This window comes from Lepisosteus platostomus, chromosome 21, assembly GCF_059453375.1.
Source record: "Lepisosteus platostomus isolate fLepPlt1 chromosome 21, fLepPlt1.hap1, whole genome shotgun sequence".
Lineage (NCBI taxonomy): Eukaryota > Metazoa > Chordata > Actinopteri > Semionotiformes > Lepisosteidae > Lepisosteus > Lepisosteus platostomus.
In genome coordinates, this window is record NC_142631.1 from 13,540,707 (window position 1) to 13,565,624 (window position 24,918).

At 38.1% G+C, this 24,918-nt stretch overlaps 1 protein-coding gene across 2 annotated transcripts in view; it reads left to right on the plus strand.

The window, feature by feature from the left end:
* Window positions 1-24,918, plus strand: part of astn2 (astrotactin 2) — a 649,131-nt gene that overhangs the window by 554,390 nt on the left and 69,823 nt on the right. For both annotated transcript variants that reach the window (XM_088614565.1, XM_088614566.1), the window contains one exon: window positions 14,894-15,035. In XM_088614565.1, the coding sequence (XP_088470691.1) occupies window positions 14,894-15,035 (142 nt within the window). The remainder of the gene's footprint in view (window positions 1-14,893; window positions 15,036-24,918) is intronic.

Sequence of the window (24,918 nt, forward strand, 5' to 3'; positions counted from 1 at the left end):
TGTATCATTATATTTGTTTTGCTTGCTTTTTTTAAACAGGAGTGAGCACAGCTTTGGATTATTAATGAGGAAGACCTTTAAAGTGTCATTTGTCAATGATGTCATTCTGTGAGTCTATGGGATTGGAGATTGGTGGTCACTAGAGAAAGGCACTGCAGAGTGTCACACTGAGAGACCACCCAGTACTCTCTGACTGATCAAAGGTGACTCACAGATGCTTGCTCAATAAATATTTTCGTAAAGAATTTGAAAACACTTTTGATTAATGAATATTAAAACTCGAAAGAAGTCTTATCCAAATTACTTGGCCCGTTTATCTGAAAATGCTTGACATGTAAGGATAAAGGAGATTACATTATATGTATGAAACATGTCTGGCTGTTTTGGGACAGAGTCTCCTACTGTTGCTGTGTGTGTAGTACATACCTATTTTAGATGGTATTTTATAGGGCAGCTATTCTCCAGATAAAACACAGATAGTGTCTGTCGTGTCTAATACTCTCCATGCATGGAAACTTAGCAAAATCTATTTTTTATAGCAAAATTGAAACTGTACCATTGTTAATGACTGATCACATATAACCCTTAAAACAAAAGGAGCTCTATAAAAACCTATAGAAACCTTCCACTATAATGTAATTTTATTAAGTTTGTCACAGAGATTTTGCATTATTAATTAGGTCTTACTCTCGGCTTTGCTGTGATTAACAATGTCTTCAAAATGCTGTTCAGAACCACAAATCTATAGTAAAACCAAAGTGTAAAAGTCAAAGTCAGGCTTTCATAAGAGAGAATGTTATAACCACCAGTAGTTGCTAACAAGTATTAAACAGTGTATATGCCTAGTGTAACTGGGTGACTAAATAAAATGTACTGATCTAAATTATATAGTGTCAGAAGAAGACACAGTCAAAATCAAATCCTGATTCAAAATATCAGTTGGAAGGTGCACATCTAAACATACATGAAAATAAAACTTATGGGAGAGGGGAGAATTTAGTAAGCTCTTCATTTTCTTTTTTTAACCAGATTTGTTCCTTGAGATTAAGTTATCATTTACAATAACAGATTCATGGGTGATTTTATGCAGTCAAAAAAACAATGCCAAAACCTTGTGTCGGGTAATTCATGGAATCAGTTTCACTCATCTGAACAATGCCTGAGAAGAAACACCAGGTGTTGCTAAAAAAAATAGGAAGCTTGCTGTAATCATATTATTCTTACAGTGAGGTTATGCCATTGTTTCCTTTTACAGCAGGGCATATATATTGTAATATACTGTAGGCTACTCTGGAATAGTTTGGTAATTAAATCTTTTACAGTATAACTGTACCAGGACAGTATATACACTATGCTAAAGATTGCACATCAACAGCAGCCTTAAGTTTGATTGGTAAAATAGAAAGTATTTTTCATGCACATTACTGTAGCTATTGAGGTGATGCAATGTTGTAAACTGTGAAAAGAAAAACCTGCTGATTACCAGGACTTGTACAAGGCAAACAAAAAGCTGGGCCGATTAGAACAGTCCATTAAGAAGCTTCCAGTGTGTCACTAATACACTTCCCTATCACATTTAATCTAATTGTTTTGTTAAAATTCTCTAACCTTTTTTCACCCACAGTTTAAAAGGATTTTCTTTTCCACTATGCTGTTCGTTCAAATACAATGATGTATTTGCACTGATTTAATGTTGCTCTCAGGAGTATTCCTGCTCATCGCACCACAAGTTCAAAGTATGATTAATATGTTGGTGTTCCTGGCTGTCCCGATTTTACTGTAGCACAGCTGTCTCAGACACAGTCTCCTTGGAGGCCAGGACTGACTTATTGAATAAGTTGCATGTCTGACTTTGAAGTATTTGTTCTTTTTAATTATACCTTGTTTTGCCAACAGACATCTTATTTGCAACTATACTGACTGATACATTTGTAATATTTCGTTAAATGGAATTGAAAATGATTTGTCTTCTTATCCTCCTATACCCTTCATCAATTGCTAACCATCTTGGCATAACCACTATAAACAGCCCAGGAGGGATAAGAACTGTCTGCTCTTTGCTCTGAAATATGTACAGTGAGAGTCATCCACCATTTTCCCACTGTTGTGAAGGGAGTCCAGGTTGTAATTAGTTCATGACACAGCCCAGACTCAAACTGCTGATGTCTGGATTAACAGGACTCTGTGTACTCTCTGCCTTTACTGACTAGGATTTTTACATTTGACTTTTGTTGAATTGCTTGAACATTTTGGACTCAGGCCTTTGTTTGTTTTGATATTTTTGATGTTTTAGAACTCGGTTTTCAAATGTAAGATTTAGGTGTCGGCTACCTTATGTTGAGTTGTTTATTTGCTCAGGAGACACCCCTTAACATGGCAATTTACAGAGGTTGAAAAGCAGTAAATAGGTGCATGTTGAGGAGGCTCCGGAACATGATTAGGGATTTTGAGATGGAGAATGGGTAGAATCAAGGGGTAGTGAACAGTCTGAGGGAAAATGGAAGGAACCAGTAGGAAAATACAGTGATTACTGCCTGCTATATAAATTAAAATAAAAACAGATATTATAATTCTCTGCTTTTTATTTTTGTTGAGCTCTAACTTTGTTTCTGTTATTTCTCCTTATCGTGGATAACGGTACTGTATATAACAGTCCTCACATTTAAAAAGGCTTGCCAAATGTTCATTTCATTGTATTGTAATTGATAGTGGATTTTACCATCTGTAACTTTACATCTGTCCAATGCAGTGTGCATATTGTATTTTGTATTGTATGTAGATGTTTTTTTCTTTAACTCAGCTGTTCCAGTGATACAGTATGTGCAAACAAATTGGTCCTGCGAAAGAATAAGAGAATGACATGCCCTTTAAGAATGTCCCTTTTGTCCAAAGTAGTGGAAATGCTCCACATCCTTTTATTCCTAAAGGATATAAGGTAGTAACAAACTAGACACTGTCCCTAGGTGTTCTGTGCTATGAGTCTTCCTAAGACTTGATAAGATTCTCAACCTCTGGTCGTAATGAAGCACAGGCTGTAGAGAAAGCTTTTTAAAGCAGGACACAGAGAAGTGTTAATAATAATCGGAATACCGAAATGAAGAAATATATTCCCAAGAGGCAAGTGAGTCACATAATTGTTAAACACAGGGCTGCTTACAGGAAACCCTTTAAACATCTCACAGTAACCTATCAAATGTCAGAGCAGTTAATGCCCATATTAAATTGATTTCTTGGTTTACCTGCAAGCACCAGCAGGAGAAATCAAGACTCAATGCATTATCTCCAAAACATGTCTAATAATACAAAGAAAGCCTTCTTTCTTGCATGAGATGCCCTTTATCCAGTGCAGGTTGGCTCAGTCGAGATACTGCAGATCTGTGTTGTCTTATTGCCTTGGCTATGCTGGAGTTTGGCTGGTGGTTAAATTGTGTGAAATTGCAGAGACAGGGAATAGGGAATTCCAGGTTCCAATGCTCCATGTCACAAATCACCTTTATAAAATTATATCCATCACCCAACCTTAACTTTCCATTGACAATGAGCCATTTTGGCTCAATAAAAGAACGTAAAAAGGTCTGTGTGATACCACATATGAATAAAGCTCTATGCAGCACAACCTTAATAAGCGTTTGTGATAGTGGAAATAATGTTTCCTTTCTGTGCCCATCAAGCATGGGAAAGTACATTTATCACCACCTGTTTCTATGTCAAAGTGACTCCCGTTGCAGTTCACGGTAGACCTTTGACAGGCACTCTTCTCGAGCACCCAGCAATTCCGCCAGTTTGTAAGCCTGCTCTCCGATTATAATGGACTTTTTGTTTTCATCTTTCAAGCCAGGAACAGGGTTCATAAAAGAAACCTCCAGGCTGATGAAAGCCGGCAATGGGCAGCATGGCCAGGATAAGCTGAACTGCCTTCTTTTTCAAGCTGGATGTTCAGAGATGTGCCGGGGAAAAAAGAGCCGCAAGAGCATACAAAATTGTTTCTTCCTTTCTGAGTGCTTTAGTAAAAAGTATTCCTTCACAACGGAGAGCATGGCATAAAAGTGAGGCGACTCTGTAATCTGATTTGAGTGATGCTGGCAGACAAACAATGGTCAAGCTGGGAGATATGACAGACATCAGGCAGTTAACTCTGTTAACCAAAGTCCACCTGCCAAGGGTCTTTATTTTTGTCACAATCAGGAACTTTGAAGATACATTTCAATAACAATATAAGGCCGTGCAAATGAGCCTCAATTATTTATTTTTTTAATTCTCGCCTCTTTGTGTGCTCGAACTTCCCCGAAGGCAACGTGTTCTCTGCCAGATGTCTGATTTCTTTCAAATTGACACCCACGAGGGAAATTGGGATGGGAAGAAAAGTTGCAGAAAAGAACAAGGTGTTAGGAGATAAGAGAGATTTCTGCTGGGAAAAAGGCCTAGTTGACTTTGGTCTTCAGGATGACAGCAGGATTATTGTTCATGAAGGAGACTAGACTTCCTATCCTGGATTTTATTTTAGGGGTGAGGGTGGGGGCAGTCAATATACAATACATTGAAGAAGAAAATGAATACGAAGGATTTTTCTTCTCCCAGTGAAAGTTTTGATCAGATAATAGATTACTATACATTTGCTTGGCTCTTTTATAATAGAGTGTGGTGTCTTGTTTTGAAAAGATCAACTTCAGTCTAGCTCATACTGTGACTGATCTGTTGCTGTCACTTTCATTCTCAGCTTACAGACTTACTCCCCCATACCACGGCCTCCTGTTCTTCAAAATATTGTCAATAATGAGTGTATAGAGGCCTGTATCCTACTCCTCTCCACATTGTGTCTCCCATTGCCCCATAAACATGCTTCATTTTCTTGCTTGCTGATAGATTTCTGTGGTCACATATTAAAGATCTGTTCTGTGTTTGGAGGCGACGTAGAGGACTGAACTGTCATTTGTCTTGCACATCACGTCCTTTCTTACGTAGAATTAGCTTTGAACGTGCAAATGTGACTCATTTTAACATTAAAAAGCATTTTCTGTCAGCTGTATGATGCTAATGAACAATTTATATTTTGTTTTCAAGTATGCATACTTCCACAAAAAATGTTGGATAAATCAGCACTAAAGGCTATATTATTTATACAGTATATTGGTTTGATAGTCTAGTTACATACAGTATGTCATTTGTACAGTGTGTCATTGTGAACAAGAGATCATGTACTGAATGGTTCAATATTGAATTTTCATATCTAAATAGTAACAGAACGTTTCTCTGATACCTGCTTCCGGTAGCCCATGATCTAATAACACCATATTATTGTTACAAATTAGGAGGGTTACGAAAATGGTGAAAATAAGTATTTGACTGAACGGTTTAGTTAATAAGTGAAATAATTAATCATAACCCCCAACTTGTAAGTGTTTTCTAGCAATATACCCAAGCAGCTGGTACTGTATAAATAGAAGCACGGGAATTCTTTATTCTCTTGCACAGCTTTGTTGAGAGGAGTAATAATCCAGGCACACTTGGTTAAACAAATATTTATTGCAATGACAAGACTACACTGCACACAACTCAACATACAATGCACAAGTTACTCTATGTACAGTATTTACAACCAAGCGTTTCAGAGGCCTAAAATTCTGGTCAAGCAGAAAACCCCAGACTGCTACTAAGCATTAAACTCTTAATATGCCTACAGAGGCCACATAAGAGATGAGCTGCCTTTGAACTAAATACAATGCAAACTACAGTTAAACCTCTCTCTCTGCATCCCGGATGTCCCAAAATATATGGGAGCCTATATCCCTATAATTCCATGTTTCTAACTGAGATATCTTTTACCCAGGAAACCCAAGTTCCCTAAGAAACACAGAAAAGCACGCTTTCTCTAACAAGGTTCAAGTACTTAGCTCCAGTCAGGTTGAATTTGGATGATCATGAAGTAGGGGCTCTCGCTTGGTGCAAGCTTCAAGTCCTAACTCCTGCGGGCTCCACTCTTTTCCGCTTCTTGTTTCTTCCTTCCTCTCCTTCTTTGCTCTTAATGTGTGTCTGTACTGCTCCTTGGCAATCATAAATCCACAACTTGCCTAGGTATACTAAGATAAACTTTACAGTTGTTTCTGCTCAAGGGATCCCACCCTCCCAGACCTCAGCAAACATCCTCTCTGCTTTCAAGTTAGAAGTGTTTACTCTTCCCAGTGTCACAAACTTTATCTAAAATCTAAGACTTCTCCATCACCTAAAGCCACCATCACACTACAGGACTTTTCCTAGGATTTTCAGTCGTAGCCTTCATTTACATAATCGTAAGAAAATCGCAGTGAGTCATAGAGATTCGCAGTGCAGTTGTATAGTGTGACACCCCCAGTGACTCAGTCATAGTGCTCTTCATAGCTCATAGCTCCTATGACTCTCTGCAACTCACTAAGATAAAATCAAATGGGTCTGATTTTCTCGTAGTGAGTCACAAGTCGTAGGGGTGGGCTCTTGTGTCTGCGACAGTCATCAGCCAATGAGCGCTCAACCGGAAGTACACTGCGTACAATGTGGCTGCAAGTAAAGATGGAAAGCGAGTGTTTTGGGGCTGTGCAGATAGAGGAGAGGCTCATCAAACTTTGGAGCCAGCACAGATATCTGTTTGATGTTTTGTGTTTGTCGTTTCATGTTTGTCGTTTGTTTACTTTTGTGCGGTGCGGTTCTCCTCCTCTTTTACCGGTGTGCTCCATGTTGATTGGCTGCCAAAATGAGGTGATATCGCGGTACTTTCAAGGCGCAATACAAGATACAATACAATGCAGCTCTGTGGCTAAGGGTCTGCGCCTGTAGCTGAAAGGTTGCTGGTTTGTATCCCGTGGCCGGCAGAGGAATCCTACTCCGTTGGGCCCCTGAGCAAGGCCCTTATCCCCAACTGCAATTATTTTTCAACTTGATTTAGGAATTACTTTAGGAACTGCTACAGAGACTCATAGAAGGACATGGAACCAGAAAGACATAAAATTACTGAAACAAATACAGATTTGATTAGATTAGTAATCGGTTTTGGGGGGTGTCACAAAATTGTGTCACAATATCAAGCAATAAGCTTTTACAAGCTTGCAATACTTGGGACTTATAGTATCTTTGTACTTTGGGATTTCCCCCAAACCACTCAGTCTGTTACAGTCCTAGTACACAATACTGGGAATTCTGAAAAAGTATGCAGATTTTAATGAAATCTGATTATAGATTATGTGTTTCCAAATTAAATTAATTATATTACTTTTACTAATACATTCATTTAATTATTTTGCAATGACTTAAATTATTGTAAATACAGTATTTTGGACAATATTGATATTGTCCAGCTTATAGCATTGGTAGTCCAGCACAATTAATTGTATGTACTTTGTCTGCTATGAAAAACAGCAAATTAAATTAAATCTTGATGAAGGTTTTCCAGAGATGGGTCATGCAATTTCACCATGAATGTGTATGCATCTGTGCTGACATTCTTATTATTGTGCATCTTGACTGTACTAGTCATTTCTGGACAATGTATACATTCTGAATGTAAACATGTCACAAAAGTTTATAAAAAAATGTTTAGAGTACATACAGTATACAGTAGTACAGTGTATGTGTTATAAATAGAAATGGGTAAGCAAACAGTCAAGGCAGAACAAAAAGATCTTACAGTACATTAGCAGTCATCATTATGGGATAATCTGTATATATATAGACTTGCATATAAAATGGGAGATTTCTGATTTATGTGTATTTGTATTGACCACAAACGTGCAAAAGATAATGTTTGGCTGTCAATAGTGCTTCATGAAAATAGCTCCCTTTCTTACCAATTAAAATTGCATATACAGTACCCTCAGAATCCCTTTGCACTAATACTCTGTCACCATCAGATGTTTGTATTGATTATTTAAATGTGTCTTTAAGCAGTATCTGGGAATTTAAGGAGCCGATAGGTCAGTGGGTGAAGACTTAAAGAAAGGTCCTGCTCATTTGCGGTGCAGTGACTCCTACAGATCTAGGGCTGCAGATGATTGACTGTATGTGATTGACCTGGGTGTTGACTGTCTGGTCAGCTGAATAAAAGCTATCTTTTAAACATTATTAAATCAAACTATCCATTCAGTTTCCTTTTTGTTTTGAACGAAGATGTTATTTTTTTCCCTGAGTTTTTTTCCTCACTAGGAATGACAGTTTCTTCATTTGGACCCTAATATGAGTCATCACACTGGCTGTGCATCCATCAAGCTCACTTGATAATATCAGCCTTTGAAGAGATATGAAGAGATCTGATGGCTGTTATCAGCATGTCTGTTTTCTTTTTAGTTACTGTATTTCTGCTTTGAAATACCAAAGCTCCAGTACCTTACTTCCTACTAGCTGACAGTAATATGCACTCCACATCTCTTGTAAAATAGCTTTGTGAGAAACAATCACAGATTTCATTTTCAGATTTTATTTTCTTCCATGGATCTATATTTACTACGCATTCCTCAACTTCTCTATTTCATACTATGAACTGATATCTCCTATCAGTTAGTTCCCAAATTGGTCTGTTTACCTCTGACGATAAAAGAGATTTAAATTATATTACAAAGGATAATAGTTTTATACCAATATACTGTATGAGGGAGAATGTCAATGAAATATCAAAATTCCCAGGTGAAGCCTTACTTTTGATGCCAGTATGTATGATATTATGCCAGATATATTTTCTGTGGTTTGTGTGTTTCTGTCCTGAACTGTTTTCCACATAAACAAATGTACAGTTGTTCTTTATGTACTGTACAAATCACTCTGCTCCTACCTGTATGTTAAATGTCTTCTGGTATGGAATTGCTCTAGTACTCAATTTTGTGTGCTCAAATTGATTTTCATTGTGTTTCACTGTATTTTCATGTGGACACTTGGAAAATTCTGGATTTCAAGTCAGAAAAAAAAAGTCGCCCCAATGTATATCTGGTGGGTTGGAGTCATTCATCCCAAATGAACGTTTCCTGACAAGTCAGCTTCATTACGAAAAAAAAATAATAATTTTTTCAACCTTACATTTATGTACATTTCAACACAACAGATGGTCTCTTAAGTGACTTAACTCAAGAGTGATTTGTTTTTATTGGGGGGCCTCTATTAAATTTAAATCAGTATAAAGGGTAGACTTGAGAAGGAGTATCACCGAGATCTAGCTAATTAAGGAGAAATGCCTTTTCTGGGGAGTATAGTTTTAACTTTATTAAAACCAGAGCCGGCTCTCTGGGTTGTGCTCACTGATGGGCAGCACAGTGAAACCATAAAAATAAGAAAAGAAGTAAAAACATCCCCTTGTAGATTTCTGCTGTAGTATTTTCTTAATTGTCGGTTGAGTTTTGGTATTTGGCAAAGGCTTGCACATAATATTTTTGCCACAAGTCAACCTCTGTTTGGTATTTTACAATGGCCAGGGAACTACAGGAAGTGTGGTGTAAACAGCAAGTATTCAGCATGCAAGGAACGAAAGCATCTGATTTCATAAATACAAGTACTTATGTTTTAACTATACTCAGGGGCCACTTTAACACAGCTCCTTATATGGATTTCATTCTGATGTTTTAATTATTATTTACAGCTGTGGGAATTTAGAATATACTTGTGAAAATGCAAAGTAGGTATAGAGTAATTCAAGGTCTGCTGTTCTGCAAATATTTTAACACTTAGGTTTCCATTTACAGTATTTAAAGAGAAGGACAATCACTGCTTTCATGACTGCCTTTAGGATAATGCGCACATCACAGAATACCATACCGGTGAAAAGCCACACTTATTTCATTCGACTGAAAAGGCTTAAATTACTAAACACCAACTTTATTCAGGGCCCATTATACATATCTGCTCTAGGGCATTTAAAGAGGTGCATAATTAATGGTCACACACTACAGCTTCATAAAAGACCTTCTCCATGATCTTAAGAAAAGTAAACTTATCAAGTTATCAACACTCATAACACATGTACAAATAAGAGACAGTTCCATGCTGAAAAGCAGAAAGAGGAACTGATGCAGAAAGAAAAACAAACTTGCAAGTAGACAGCTCAACAGCCCAAACATTGTGTTTCTTCTTTCTATTTTTCAGCTTGGTATTAAACTTGAACCTTTGAAGCCAACTCCCTCTGACACAACTCCCCTCTCAAACGTTATAAAATCTGTGCCATGCAGTGTGCAAGTTTAAATGCAGACATGGTTTAAAGACAGAAGAGATCAAATGAAATGCTGCACTGACCGGGGGGAGCTTTAGAATGAAGAAATTAGTTAATTTCCTTTGTTATTAGAACATAATCATAAGGAAACATACAGTGGTGTCTCAGTTCAGCCACATTGTTATGAAGATATTGAACTCTAGTGAAATACCTTCTACCATGGACAGCATGATAACAGTATAAGTAATGCTTCTGCCTCGAACCTCTTGGTTCCTGGCTTTGATTCCACCTTATGTGTGGAGCATGTTCTGTCTGTGTCCATGTGGGTTTTCCCTGCATACTCTGGTTTCCTCCCACTTCTCAAGACATGCTGACTAGATTAATGTGTGTCCCTAAATGTCCCCTATCTGTTTATGTATGTCCTGTCCTGGTGTTGTCCCACTTACTCACGGGATAGAAAGTGTAACCCTTATCCAGCATCGGCTGATTACTGATAATGATAGGGTGGATAGTTTCTCTCAAGTTCAGATCATTATTTTCTTCTGCAGGTTTCACAAAATATTAGTTTAAACTGTTTATTTCTTCCTGGCCTTTGGTAAACTAATGTGAACTGAGCCACATTCAGGGACTCCTCCTGGTATATTTCCGAAATGCAACTGTACCATTGTCAGCACCTTTTGTCTTTTGTAAATGATCAGGACAGGGGCAAAACTGAGGCAGCCCTTGCCACTCACAAGCACGTCATTCAGAACCTGCAAGCAAACCTCTCACGACTCACATCTCCGTGGCTTCTTTGAAATGCTCCATTACTAGAAAGCGAGAGAAATTCAGTCCAACATTAAACAAACCTTGTTATTGTGATAAATGTCTTGGGCTTTATAATGGAAAAGGAATGTGTGTGGGGAAGCGTTTCTTTCACAGACCCCTCTTTCTAGGAAAACATCAAATTATTCATGTCAGAATCTTTTTCTTTGTTTTTCCTCCCTTCGCACACATATTCCCTCTGTTTACATCTTGGCCTATGAAAAGTAAGCTGAAGCTAAGTTCTCCTTTACGTCTCCCAGCAAATCCAAAACCGCGTGATTCTTTAAACTATTTTGACAGCTCTTCGTAGGAACTCCAGTGAGTACAGGGACTGTTTAATACAGTATGTTTTTCCTGTAAGCTGGGTTGACTGATATTTTACAACTGTGTTTTGCATTTCACAAGAGTGTACAAGTTCAACTAAGAAATGAGATACTAATGCAATACAGCATTTCACGAGAAGAAGAATTGTTTCACTCCACTTTTAATGCAGTAAATATAGATCTTAATCTGCAAAAGCTGATGTGTAGCACTGCACTTGGAAACATAAAGTTGAGAATATCTGCTATGGAATGAGAGCACTGCCTTTAGCTAAACTTAGGTGGATGAAAAGATTATCTGATAATGAATTCAAGTAAAACAGTTTCCAGATGAAAAAAGCACCGTTTTATACTTTAAAATAAAAGCTTTTTATGTGCTTGTTAAAAATAATGCCAAGAAAAGAAAAATACAAATTATAAAAAGTGTAAAGGAATTCCTCAAATAAAGCCAGAACTTCTGTATATTTATGTACCTGTGTGCAATTTTAGATGAGGAGTATAAAACTAAACACTGCAGTTCACTATCAACGATAATTTGTTTATATCCAGATTACAGCAAGGGCTTTGGTCTTTTTTTCTCCAAAGTAACAAGTAAAGGTTTAGTCCATGCTGAAAACATGTGTTTCGTTTAGTTTCTTCTCTTTTCATTTTGGAATAAACCTTTTAATTGCTCCTTTGCAGCCTATGCATACTGACACAGCTACCTACTTGAACATGGTCTTTTTTCTATCGCTATTCATTGACATCAGAATGCAGTTTTTCTTTATTGGGGAAGACTCTGGACAAATCTACATTTAGAGGAGCTAAAAACTGAATGTGGTGTAGGGAGAATTCAAGACTAATATACTGTATACACAGTATATAACAGCCACAGATTATGAGAAAATGAGAATGGGGAATACCTGTGGCTTAAAAAGGCAGGTGATCTAAGGATTAAAAGTAAGCTCCAAAAGGGCACATTTGAATAGTTTAAGGTCCAGAATCCCAACATTTCAATAAACATGCACTTATTTTATTTCTATCACATAGAGCACTGGTCAGATGTAGTACATTAACTTTAAATACATGGTTTTTAAAATGGCTGATTGTTATCCCTTGTATCCATTTAATTGAGTGGCTTGTCTGACATGTTGAGGTTTGGGGCAGATCTCCAGGGTTTTCCATCATACAGATTGATCTGCAAGTCTTGAAGGGCTTTTACCCTGGCCTGCCTGAGGTGTTTCCTAGAAATGTAACTGTAAAAAAAAAAATGTTAGACTTGGCTGAGGCTTTTGGAGCTCAGATAGTTTTGACCTCTCTATGGCTGCCTCTCTGCTGGTCCATGTCGGACTTGATTATAAAAAATTAAGAAGGAAAACCTGGCAACCGTTTTCTGTTTTTTTTTTCAATGTGATCACGCTGTAGTGAAATTTCACAAAATCACACTCGCGACTCGTGAGTGAGTAAGGGAATGTTCTGCTCCCTTAGCTCAGCTGGGGAATGGAATGAAAGCAAAAACCCTCCCCCATCCCTATCTGACACATTTTGTATATACAGTATGGCCATAACGTCTTCAGTTTTATCCAGATTTTCATGAAAAAGTATAAATTGTGAAATACAGAGTAGTAATCCTCCTGCTACTGTATGTGTTTTCTGGCTCTGATGTAACATGCAGTGCACTGTATTGCAAATCAGGAGAATGACAGTTTCTGTGAGGGCATCTGACAACCTAATAAGGTCAGATAAAATAGGTTTGGTCAAGGAAGAACGTCTCTCTGCACTGGTTGGTCCTCTCTGTTGGTTGTTTCTTAGTAATAAATTATTCCATATTATTATAATACATCTTAAATGATTGTCTGCATTGCATTTGCCTTCAAGACCCTATTCATCTTTTTGGGTTAAGGTAGAATTAAAGATTGGCTAAAACTAACTGCTAAACATGTTTTCTTTTTTGTTAGATTGAGTAATATCATGAAATGTACATCCCCATAATTTAATCATTATTATTGCAACATTTTATTGTTGTTGTTGTTTTTTTCTTTAAAGGTATATGTTAGTGTCTTTTGGCAGGTATGTGATGTGCAATCTAATGCTTAGCAAGTCAATAGAATCACAAATCATGTCTGTCTATCTAGGTGGTCAAACAATTTAAAAAAAAACAATGGATAAATCAAACTGTTATCTGGCTGTAAAGCTCTGTGCAAGAACATAAGTCATGAACTGATAAGATTGTGCCAGCACTTTATGTAAGATGATCAGGCAATTAGCCTTCTCGTTGTTTCTTACCAAAAAAGGTAGAGTAGTGTTTCAGACTGTTCAGCTTTTTATGGATTGCCATTGTGTGCACTGTTATTTTATGTTTAACATTTACATGTGGACCTTATAGCTCAAAGGTTATATGAGCTCATGTAACAGAAAAAAAACAGACAGATGAAAACAGTCCAGACCTTTTATTAATGGACCAAGTGAACCGTGACATTTTAAACAGACTGTCAGTCAGTCCCTGGCATCAAAAAGGTTAACAGTGCTTGTAACAAACACTGATTCACAATATTTCCAGTACAAATCAATATTTGTGGTATCAATCTGAGCATCTAGCTGCTGGTTTGGAATGGATTTTTTTTTTGGGGGGGAGGCTTACAGACACATTCTTCATAGGACTAACAAGGGGCTCAAAGAGTAAACTTTCTCACTGGCCAAACTTTAGCACCCAGAAGCTACTGATTCAATCTACTGTAGGACATGTCACTGGCCAGCTGTGACCAGGATTCCTCTAGTGGCAGTATACTGTGAGCCAATTGCCACAAATGCTGGGTGAGCTTTGGTCAAACAGGAATCACTCCGTGAAAAAATGACTTCTGGAATTGCCTGGGCACCTGTAAGCATAGAGTGGGAGATGTGGCATTTCCCCAATTGGCACTCTCTCTCCTGTAAGGCTCCACTTTGACAGGTGGGCATATTGGTGAATGTAATACTCTCTAAATTAAACAGGGTTGGTAGTATTAAGTGTAGCTAGTAATTAAATTGTTGATTCTTTCCAATAATGAATTGGAAGGATATATACTACAAAAGTGATTGGTAGAAAGTGGTTCAAAATTTGAATATAAACAACTTACTGGTCATTGAAGATATACGCATTTTACTCCCCTGTAGTTGTGAATTTCCTTCTTTGACGGACATTTACAAAGGTTGAGGTTACAGTAAAAGTCACCTTTACCTATACACATACAGTTCAATACAGTCCTCAGAGAACAAGCCCATATCATTTGCACTTGAAAGGCTTTGTATAAAAGTGTGAAAACGTTGGAAAATGCAAACATATACAGTATATTGAAAAACTCCATGTGTCACCTGAAGAAGGCTCCACAGCCGAAATGTTGTGTCTCTTCTTTTCAGCATGGAATAAACCTTTCCTTGTTCCTTTGCAGCTACTGTACCTACTTACAGTATACTGAAAAATGTTTGTATAAAGGATGTATTACGCATTTTGTAGCGCTAATTCAGTATTGAAAACCTACAGGGGTGACTCTGACAGTCAGAAGAACAGTACCTCTGGAATTTTCCATCCCTTGGACAGTGATCACACAGTGTGCATTCTGACAGTGCATTCTGATGTCTTTTTCCTTTTCGCTAGGGGAGGTGATGAGCTTTGCTGACGACCTGCTGTCGGGATTGGGCTCGTCCTGCGTGGTAGCTGGAAAGCGACATGGGGATCACATCCACTCCACCATCTACTCCTTGGTCTTCAAGTGCCTGGAACCCGATAGCCTATACAAGTAAGTCATGCTGAGCTCTCGGGAATTTGCCAGATGGAGATTGGAGAGATTTTTTGGAAGTCCAATGCAGGAAAAAAAAGGTTATACATCATCTATTTTTTTTTAAGTAAAAAAAATAAAATGACAGTATATGCAAAATTATATCTGGATATGATGTTCACAGATGTGAACAAAGATGGGCTCCTTCAAATAAATCAATTTGAAGAGTTTTGAGGTTACAGCCTGTGCTGAGATGGTCATAAACAGTTCAATTTTCTATAATTCAGTAACTTGACCATAATAAATAATAGTTGTTTTTTTTCTTCATTTAAGGACATTTCTTCTGCAATATGCAGAGATTGCAAGGCATGGCTATGGCAAATTTTTCTCATCAAATGAGGTCTTGTTTTGTCTCTCTCGTTAGGCTCTGTGTGTCATTCTTGTTGTTTCTGGTTCAACTCCAGAGTGGTCCTACTTGTCCGATAGAGTTTTCATTTTGTAAAAAACAAAACCATAACCCATCGACCTGGTAGATATCATTTAAAAAAAGCCATTATTTTTTTGTCCATGAACTACAGCTCAAAAGTATGAAATGCGAATCATCATAGTGATGGACGGAAGAGAATCCAAGAGACCTGTCTTCTGGAGTTTTTGTGTAGAAGGAGATGCAGTGCCATTTTAAAAAATATATTTTTTCTTTCTTTTTACTTTACAAAACAAGGACAGATGAGAACCGATCATTTTGTGATTATGTACCATGTTCAGAGGTGTAACAATGGCATTTGGAACAAAGATGCAGATTGAAAAGAGAGAGACTGAAAGACTGCAGTTTGATCAATGGTCTAGACAGTAGAGGAACAGACTTCGATTTTGACATGAGCACAATAATTGTATTAATCTAACTGTAAGGGTTTGTGGATTACTGATTACAACTTAATAAAAACTGCCTTTTTGTTTAGATTTTGTATTGTAAATGTCACAACTGCAAAATAATAGATGTGTGCACAAAAATAAGTTTGCTGTTTAAAATGTAATTCAAAAATCAGATTTCATGGCCTTATATAACTAAATGTGGGGAATGTCTCTGGTGTAGAACTGGCTATGTTACCACACTGACTCTGGAACATGTCTCTCAGATAGTGATTAACTTGATTTCAGTGTACAGTTAGCCATTTAGCAATGCTAAATACTCATTAAGCAGATTTTTTTACCAATTTTACAAAAAATACTGGAATGCTTTTCAAAAAGCTATGTTGCAATCTGTTCAAAAGCGCAAAATACTTCACATACAGAAAAGAAGGAATGCTAATGCATCATCTCCTTCTCACATCGTGATAGATTTTCCTGGTTTTGGAACTTGAGTGATGTACATATTTGTACATATTTGCTCTGAAAATAATTCACTGCAGGTCTGCCAGAAAAAAAAAATGTTTTAACACAAGGAATCAGATTTATGCTTATAATCACTGACAAAGAAATTATCATTCCTTGAGCTCTATTCTTGCATTACTACTGAGGACCACACATTACCAAACACCCTCTTGTGCACTGTACAGAATGTAATGGAACTAGCAAACTAAATGCCAATGAAAGCTGTTGGCTAGCCTAGTAAGGCCCATGGCGTGCTTTTATTGGTGTGGTACAATGCACGGCAGACTATACAGCTGAAAACAATGGATCGCTTCCTGCATAGACACACCAGCACTTCATAAAAACCCATAAAAGGCAGCTGATGCTGGACTCCAGAAGAAAAGGCAGGGTCTTCTCGATGTGTTCTGTTTACCCCAGTTGAACTTGAGCTAAGTGCTTGTCTAACACCTCAGGCTGTGAGTCTGTTATTTGAAATAGCCAAGACCAGAGAAATGTGCAAGGAAAACAGTACTATAAGAAACAGAATTTGAGCCTCGGAAGCCAAAATTTAAAACATGTAGGAGTTTGTGATACCGCTTCAAGCATTTTTTTTGTTTAATAACATTTCACTTGTAATAATTGAAAACATGTTTGCATCAAGCGCAGCGATTCTTTTTTTTTATTTTGGCCTCAATATCAACAGAAGTGACAAATCTGGCATTTTTTTGTGATGATATAAATCATCAAATCGTTCGTTAATAATATGCATCTCAAAAGGCCAAAGGAGTTTGAAACAGTACAGCCCTGGATTTACGAGCATGTTATGTTATGTGACTTTCAAAGGATGCTTCAAACATTACTTGCTGGAAAGACATTCAGTTCCATCTTCCAGCTGGATGGTGAGATAGTGTCTTATTATGTGTTCTTCAGATTCTGTCTTCAAACTCTTTGAGAATACCCAAATAAAAAAAAATTGTGTGGCTCTTATTTTTGTCAGGAGACATGAAAAGCATGGTTTACAAGTGACAGCAGAAAAAATAAAACAACACAGTTGCAATAGGCAATATGCTATATTCCTTTATACTGTACCTATCGCAGTGTTGTAGAACTTTCCAGAAGTTCTACAGCGTGATAGTAGGACTGTGAAGTCTTCCAAGCCATTGTACCCAAGAGGGTAAAGCTGAGGTGGGACTCTTTCTGTCTGCTCAACAGGGATTGGCTGGGGCTCAGCTCATGTTTTTTTTCCCCCCTTGGGGGCACAGAGCCCCTAGTGAATCCCAAGGCAAGATCAGGAGTTCACATTACTTTCTGCTCAATTACTTTTCCCATTCCTATTACATAAGGGATGGACCACCATAAGATTTTTTGCAAACCGTTTCAAACAATAAGCTTGAACTTCAGTTATAACAATGTCATTGTAGGACTTGAAGACAGCATCATCTGTTCATTTCTACCATTCTCATTCTAACGTTGACAGGTTTGCAGACTTACAGTACATTTCTTGGCTCTGAATGTTCCTGTCCAGCAGTGCTACAGTAGATGGAGTAGAGACTGGAGTTCTGTGCAAGTGTGGTGACCTTCCAGTGTTTTGTCTTCTGCAGAAGCAAAGTATTTTTAGGTTCTTCAGTTGTTTCCAAACATGTGCTCACCTTTGACATTGGCAGGGGTTTAAGCATCTTCCACTCACAGAGCCTAAACAACCCTTCACGCTTCAGTCAGAGGTGTCGCAAGTGGCTTTCATTTGCCCGTGCCAGTGAAGCACCCGTATTCATGCCAAACCCTCTGTAATACAGAAGCTGTACAAAAGGAATCACAGACCTCATGGACAGGTTTTTTCAGCCTTGCCCCAGCTGTGTCACATTTCTCATGCTCCATCAGAATTGCTGGGTGACCTGAACATAGTCTTGGCACAGTAGCACCTTCTAAACTGTATAACACCCTCGACAATGTTTAATTAAGAGGTTTTCAGGCAGTATTTCTAAGGATTTTCTAAATTCAAAAAGTAGTCTGAATACTTTGTTGAACTTTAGTATAACTGCCCACTATGAAAAAAATGGGGATGTCTAATGTTTCCAAGGTTTTATATGGTATATATAAAACCATTATTTAAGTAATGCTTACACATGCCTCACGGCATCATTTTTATTGTTATTATCATTGTCATAAATTTCGAGCAGATTTTTTGTATTGAGAATTTAACTGCCTCCTGATGTGTCAGCCACTTGACTGTAAATCTTACCCACTGAGCATCCAACTCACTGAAGTACATTGGCTTTTAATTCTGAATGTCACGGCATTTCTAATTTGAAACATTTCGTATTTTCGTATCGGTACAGACTCCTCCTTTGGGGATTTGCAAAGGAAATCGAGCACAGCATCGCATATCGACAGCTTTCTGGAGAATTGAAATCTCTTGCCTTTTTAGTCTGACAAATATCCTCAGCCTGTTTTGTTTGACCCTGATTGTTTCATTGGCTTTGCCCGAACATTTAGCCAAGCAATTATAGGATACAATATGGGAGCCATCCACTGCACAGTACAGCTCTACTATTGTAGAAAGTTTAATAAGAATTGCAATGTACTGTATGACACCAGACTTAGTATGTATGACCTAGTTACCTTGTCCTATTTAGACTACTTTTGAATGTACAAACTCAACATATTTTTTGTTTTTTTAGGAATTAATGGTTAAGAAACAAAATAGACTTGTGTGACTACCCGGCACAGGTAATAATAGCAACAATGGTAACAACATTAATGGTAACAAAACCTTTGGGGAACCTCACATGTTAACTGGTGATTTCATTCTCCAATCAAGCAGGATTTAGGCTTAAGCAGTGGCTCAGTACTTGTAGGTGGAGAAAGCAGGGTCATTTCTCCCAGGCATTCTGTACTTATAGATTAATAAATCGTCACAAAGGAAATTAGGGTTGATTGACAAAAGAGGTACTGTAGCTGGCTAATAGTTAAATCAAAACATCCATTTTACAGTACGAAATTATATACGAAATAATCAGGTCAGTCCAGACGCCACCTTACTGTATGTACAAACAGTTTATAAACGCTAAATTACAACACCCCTTCTGTTCAGGAAATATAGAGTAAAATATACTTTTCCTTAATCTCCAGTGATCTAGCTGGTGGTGGAATCACGAACTGGGAATAGTTTAAAAGATGTTTATTATTCAAATAGGCATATACGCAAAACGTCAGACACACTCCAAAAATTAAAGACCACTATTAAAATAGGAGTGAGCACTATTCTTATACTAATAGTATAATATAATAGTCAATATATTGAGTAGTGGACAGTAGTAGTAGTGAGTAGTATAAAATCAGAGTCTTACATTTTCTGTTAGATCTAAAAGGTCAGATACAGTAGCTCTTTAAAACATAGACCCTTTCCCTAAGTTTACTTCATTTTCCTTCTGTGCTAAACACCTGATTTCATTTTATCAAGTTCAAGTTGAACTGCTGTGTTATACAGTAGGTCATAACTCACCTTTTCTTGTGTCTTCTTCTGATACCCCATTCCTTGCATTTTAAGTATACAATAAGGTGAAACGGGCTGCTGGACATCTTATGGAAATTTCCTTTCTGATACATGGTTCAGCCAGCTGGTCTCCACTCAACATTCCACTGCAGCTGTGCAAACATCTCAATAGTCTTCTATCCTGTCCCAGACATACTTGTGTCTGGAGTGGTGATAGTTCCTTTCTAAGAGATGGGTCAGTAGTTATTATAGGCATTTTAAATAACCTAGTATGCAACAATATAATTAATATTTTCTTGGGGGATAAAGTTTCATCAAGCTTGTGATCATTTTGTAGAGCAAAGAGGATGAATTGATTGATCTAGGTATAGAGGATACTACATATTCAATGAGAAACAGAGGAAACATTTTTTAGGCTATGATCTATTATGGTGTTCTATAGCAACACTGAGCAACAGGTCACCTTCCACCTTCATCTGATAGGATATCATTCTCCAGTCATTTGCTTAATGTGCAAGAAAACTATTAGAGCGCAGAGCAGCGTGACTAACCAACTGTAAGTTTGTAAAACATGTTTGTATACCCACATCTCTGATATGCCACAGGAAAGCATTAGCCTCTTCCAACAGGGTTTATGGCAACAGTAAATGCCTCACAGAACAGAAGACATTTAGCCTGCTATTAAACACAGGGTATAATCCATTATAACACCAGCCACTGTGAAACACTGATCCCATGGTCTGGCAGGTGCCTGTGAGTGTTCAGTTTTATGACTTAGAACAGTGTAGGGCTGATGGTGTGGTTGGCCTACCAGTCTATACATGCTTCATCTCTCCAGTACTAGCACAGGGGTGTTGTAACTCAGAGGAGTTACAGTACAAAGAGTTGGCATTAGAAAGGTCACACCAAATATAATATTTTTTTCTAGCCTTGAGGAAAACCTATGATTGGCTACGGTACTTTTTCAATTTTAAACATGCTGTTTTATAAGATGCGGGAACTGGACTGCATACTATGAGCAGGTGATCTTGAATCCTAAATACATAGATCGCTTCTCCCTCAGGCTCAGTAATGGCTTTGCCCCTTGGTGGTTTTTGGATGTGACACGCAAAAACAATTACTTTGGGAGGAGAACAAAATCCCATTAAACAAATGTTTATCTATTTCAGGTTTTAAAAGCTATTGACTTGTAAGTTAAGCCACCACCGTGTACTGGAAATTTCATTCTTATTCTTAGAGAGATATCAGATATACAAGTAGAATGAAATAAATTCTGTTTTCCTTGCTTCAGCATCATGCCTTTTATCGGGGTCATCAACTTGGTGGAATGGCTAGACTACTGTTTAGTTTCCTGTTTCTGTTTCAGAAAACAGAAATCCTGGTCCAAATTTACTCCTTTATTTGTGGAATTATGATGTATAGTCACATATTTACCGTTATGTTTTGAAATTTAAGGGGAACCACTGAAAAACATTACGTTTTTCTGTTTCCAAGTCAAACTGCCTTCAAACACATTGCCATCAATGAAAGTACTGTAATCCCCTGGCTTTTCTCTTCCTCCTTATGGCCACACTCATGAACCACAGACAGTCTCACTGACCCCTGTAATTAATTCCAGTACATTAGTCAACACTCAGTTTTATTTAATTTTCACTTAAGAAACTATTGTCATTTATGTCCATATGATTATGCAGAATTCATCAGCAAAACTCTGACAAAGTGTTATAAGATGTTTTAACTAATGATAATACGGTATATATTTATAACTTTATTATTTAACTTTGTGGGTGGAATTCTTTAAATCCCAGCCTTCAGAGGAACATTTGTTTACTCTTGTGATTCAAAAGAAACTTTAACTACAGGATGTTTTAAATAGCACTGAATTGTACTCTTTTTATTTCTACAGTATATATGTTTAAATGGCAAAAACATCAGCAAAATACTATGCAAAAGGAGCAATGCAATTTAAAATCATAACTATTGGCTTTACAGGTGAAAATGGAATATACAAAGGAATCCAGTTTTCTGAAGCATTTAATTTTACTTCTTCATTTCATTAAAAAGAGAAGGGCATCAGCTTGGTAGACTTTAGTCACTCTGCTCCTGTGGGGATGATGGAGAAAATGTTATTTACACTTATAAAAGTTTTATTGAGTAATACAACCCCCCTCCCCACCAGTATTACGTTCGTAGTCAGAGCCTCTGGGAATCAGCTCAGCTCCACCTCTCCACCCCTTTCATAAGCCATTCCACTTCACTGTGAACAATGACAAAAACAAACAGAAGGGCTTACAAGCATAGTCTGGAGAGAGCCCAGCTCACTGGGGACAGAGGAACACACACTAACTGGCTTGGTCTTCAAAGACCGTGCAGGAACATATATTCATATATTTTGGATAAGCGTTTTGTTATATTGGAAAATTTACTGACAATGTCTATGAAGTATTTTAATCATATCTTATCTTATACAGTGTATCTCCCCCCAAAGACACATATGCATTCATTTTAGGGAATGGAAAGATCAGAACCTCAGATTGCAAATATGATTCAGCCTGATAAGATGGCTGATGTGTACTGTACATGTAATGCGTATTGTGAGGCCACAGAGCCTACCTTCACTTAAAGGTGTGATCCAGGCAAGTCCACAGTGACTGACATGCAATTACAGTCTATTGGGGAACGTTTCGTGCAGGTTTGCCCCTATCACGTTTTCTCCTCCGAGAGTAGTGTTCACTCGCGCCCCCTCATTGGTGTAACTAGGTGCAAGGTGTACACTTACGAGGTGTAATAACCACGTTTGTTTTTTCTCACTCCATTAAAGCTATTTCACTCACTTAGTTACTCGGCTCATGGACACTCGGTCTCCGAGTCCCTTAGTCATTGCACATTCTTCTATCCTTACTGCTTTTCAGGAACCTTCCACTACTCTCAACTACCCTTTACTAGGAGAGTCCCTGCTCCTTGATGTCTGTCTTCTGTCTAGGAGTCTCCAAATCTGGAGTCCAGTCCTACTCCCGGAGCCTCCCTCTCCCTGATGTTGCTCTCTCTCCATGGATACTGTCTCCCTCACTTTCTACCCGTCAGCCCTCCGACTTCCAGTTCTGTTTCCAGCCACTGACATCTCTATGATATATCACCTGGCTGGGCCCCACAACTCTCTCTCCAGTGCCTCGATCTCACACTCACATCCTCCCAATGCCTCATCCTCGTGGCCCAAGCTGTGACTTGCAGCTGCCAGTGCATCTCTCTCTCGTGCCCAGCCACCACTGCCTTTACTCACAGCTACCACGTTGCCAGCCAAATATGTCCCTTTTTCCACTACTCAATACCTTGTTTTGCCAGGGTGAGGGCCCCTTTACCGCACTTCTGCTCGCCTGACATCTTTTACACATTAGTCACAGCTTCCAGCACTCTGTTAAATGTCCACGGTTGTTGTCTCTACTGAACTCACACATACAGCGTCTGGAGCATACTCCCCATGCCCATACCTCGTTGTCTTCTCACATACATGCTGGGAAGTATCCACCTGCCAATATACAGTACATTTATTATTCTGCCATGCTTCAGCACATGGTAGGCGGACACGTTAATCTACAGACACTGGCACCTCACTCACTCTGCTGTACCAGGTCAACTGCTCACTATCATGCATATTAAATGGGAGACCTGATCTTACATCTTCTCAGCCCTGAAGTTAACCTGGGACTAACAGCTGGTTTTGTTCTTCCTGCTGGGAAGTATCCTACCTGCGCTTATAGAACCGTCCACATCTGTGACTTGTTAGATTATAAACTTCCTTCAGCTGAGGACACATAGCAAAGCATGCTTCTCTAACATATCAATATATATGCATATGTATATACAGTATATAGTGTCTTGCAAAAGTATTCACCCCCTTCCACTGATGTCCCATTTAATTGACTTGCAGATGACTTAAAAATGAATATTTGAATGTTCAAACTCAACACATATGCGTGAAAGAAGTTAAATGTTAACAAAAACTACAAAGGTAAGAAAATACTAAAAAAAAAAATGTTGATTGCATAAGTGTGCACTTGTTTGAGTTAATATGTGGTGGAAGCACCATTGACATCAATTACAGCTGTGAGTCTTTTTCATTAAGGTTTTACCAGCTTTGTACAGTGGGTTGGCACAGTTTCCACCCTTTCCATTATGCAGACTTGCTTAATCACTTTCAAGTTAGCTGGGAGCATTGAATCAAGGCACAGAAATTTTCAAGTCTTGCCAGAGATTTTGTCTTGACTTGAAATCACAGATGACAGAGCCCCTGAAGGATATTCACGTTTTTCTTGTTAAGTCACTCCAGTGTAGTTCTAACCTTGTATTTTAGATCTTTGTCCTGTTTTGAGGTGAATTTACACTCCGATATTAAGTCTCCAGCAGACTGAAGTGGGATCTCTCTAACATTTGCCTATAAGTTGCTCCATGCTTTTTTCCCTTGAAAAGGTTCCCAGTCCCTGCAGATGAAAAGCAGCCCCATAATTTAATCCTCCTGCCACCATGGTTGAGAGCAGGCATGGTGTTGGCTGGATTTGTGCCAGACGTGATACTTTGACTAGTCAGAGCCAATAGATATTCAGACCAAATAGTTTTGATTTTGTCTCATCTGACCACAAAACCTTTTGCCACATGTTTGCAGTATTATTTAAATGCTTTTTTTTCTTAAAAGCTGCATGTGGATTTTGACATTTCAAAACATACAGCCCAGCTTTATGGAGTGATGACGTTGTTGACCTATTAATATGACCCACGGACATGTTCTCCCTTCTTAGCTTTTGATCTCTGCAACTTTTTCATAGTCATTGTTGCCCTCATGTTGGCATTGGTAACCGTTTTTTTCCTTCCTTGGCTGTTCTGTTGGACGGATCGGGTATAGGTAGTGTGAGGGTACAGTGTGCCTTCTACATTTTAATGAATAATCTCCGTGCTCAAAGGTATATTCAAAAAGGAGACTCTCTGGCACACCATGACCTTTCAGTGTTCTGATGAAGGATTTTAACCAAAACCTCTAGAGATTATATGCAGGAGTTTAAAAAAAAA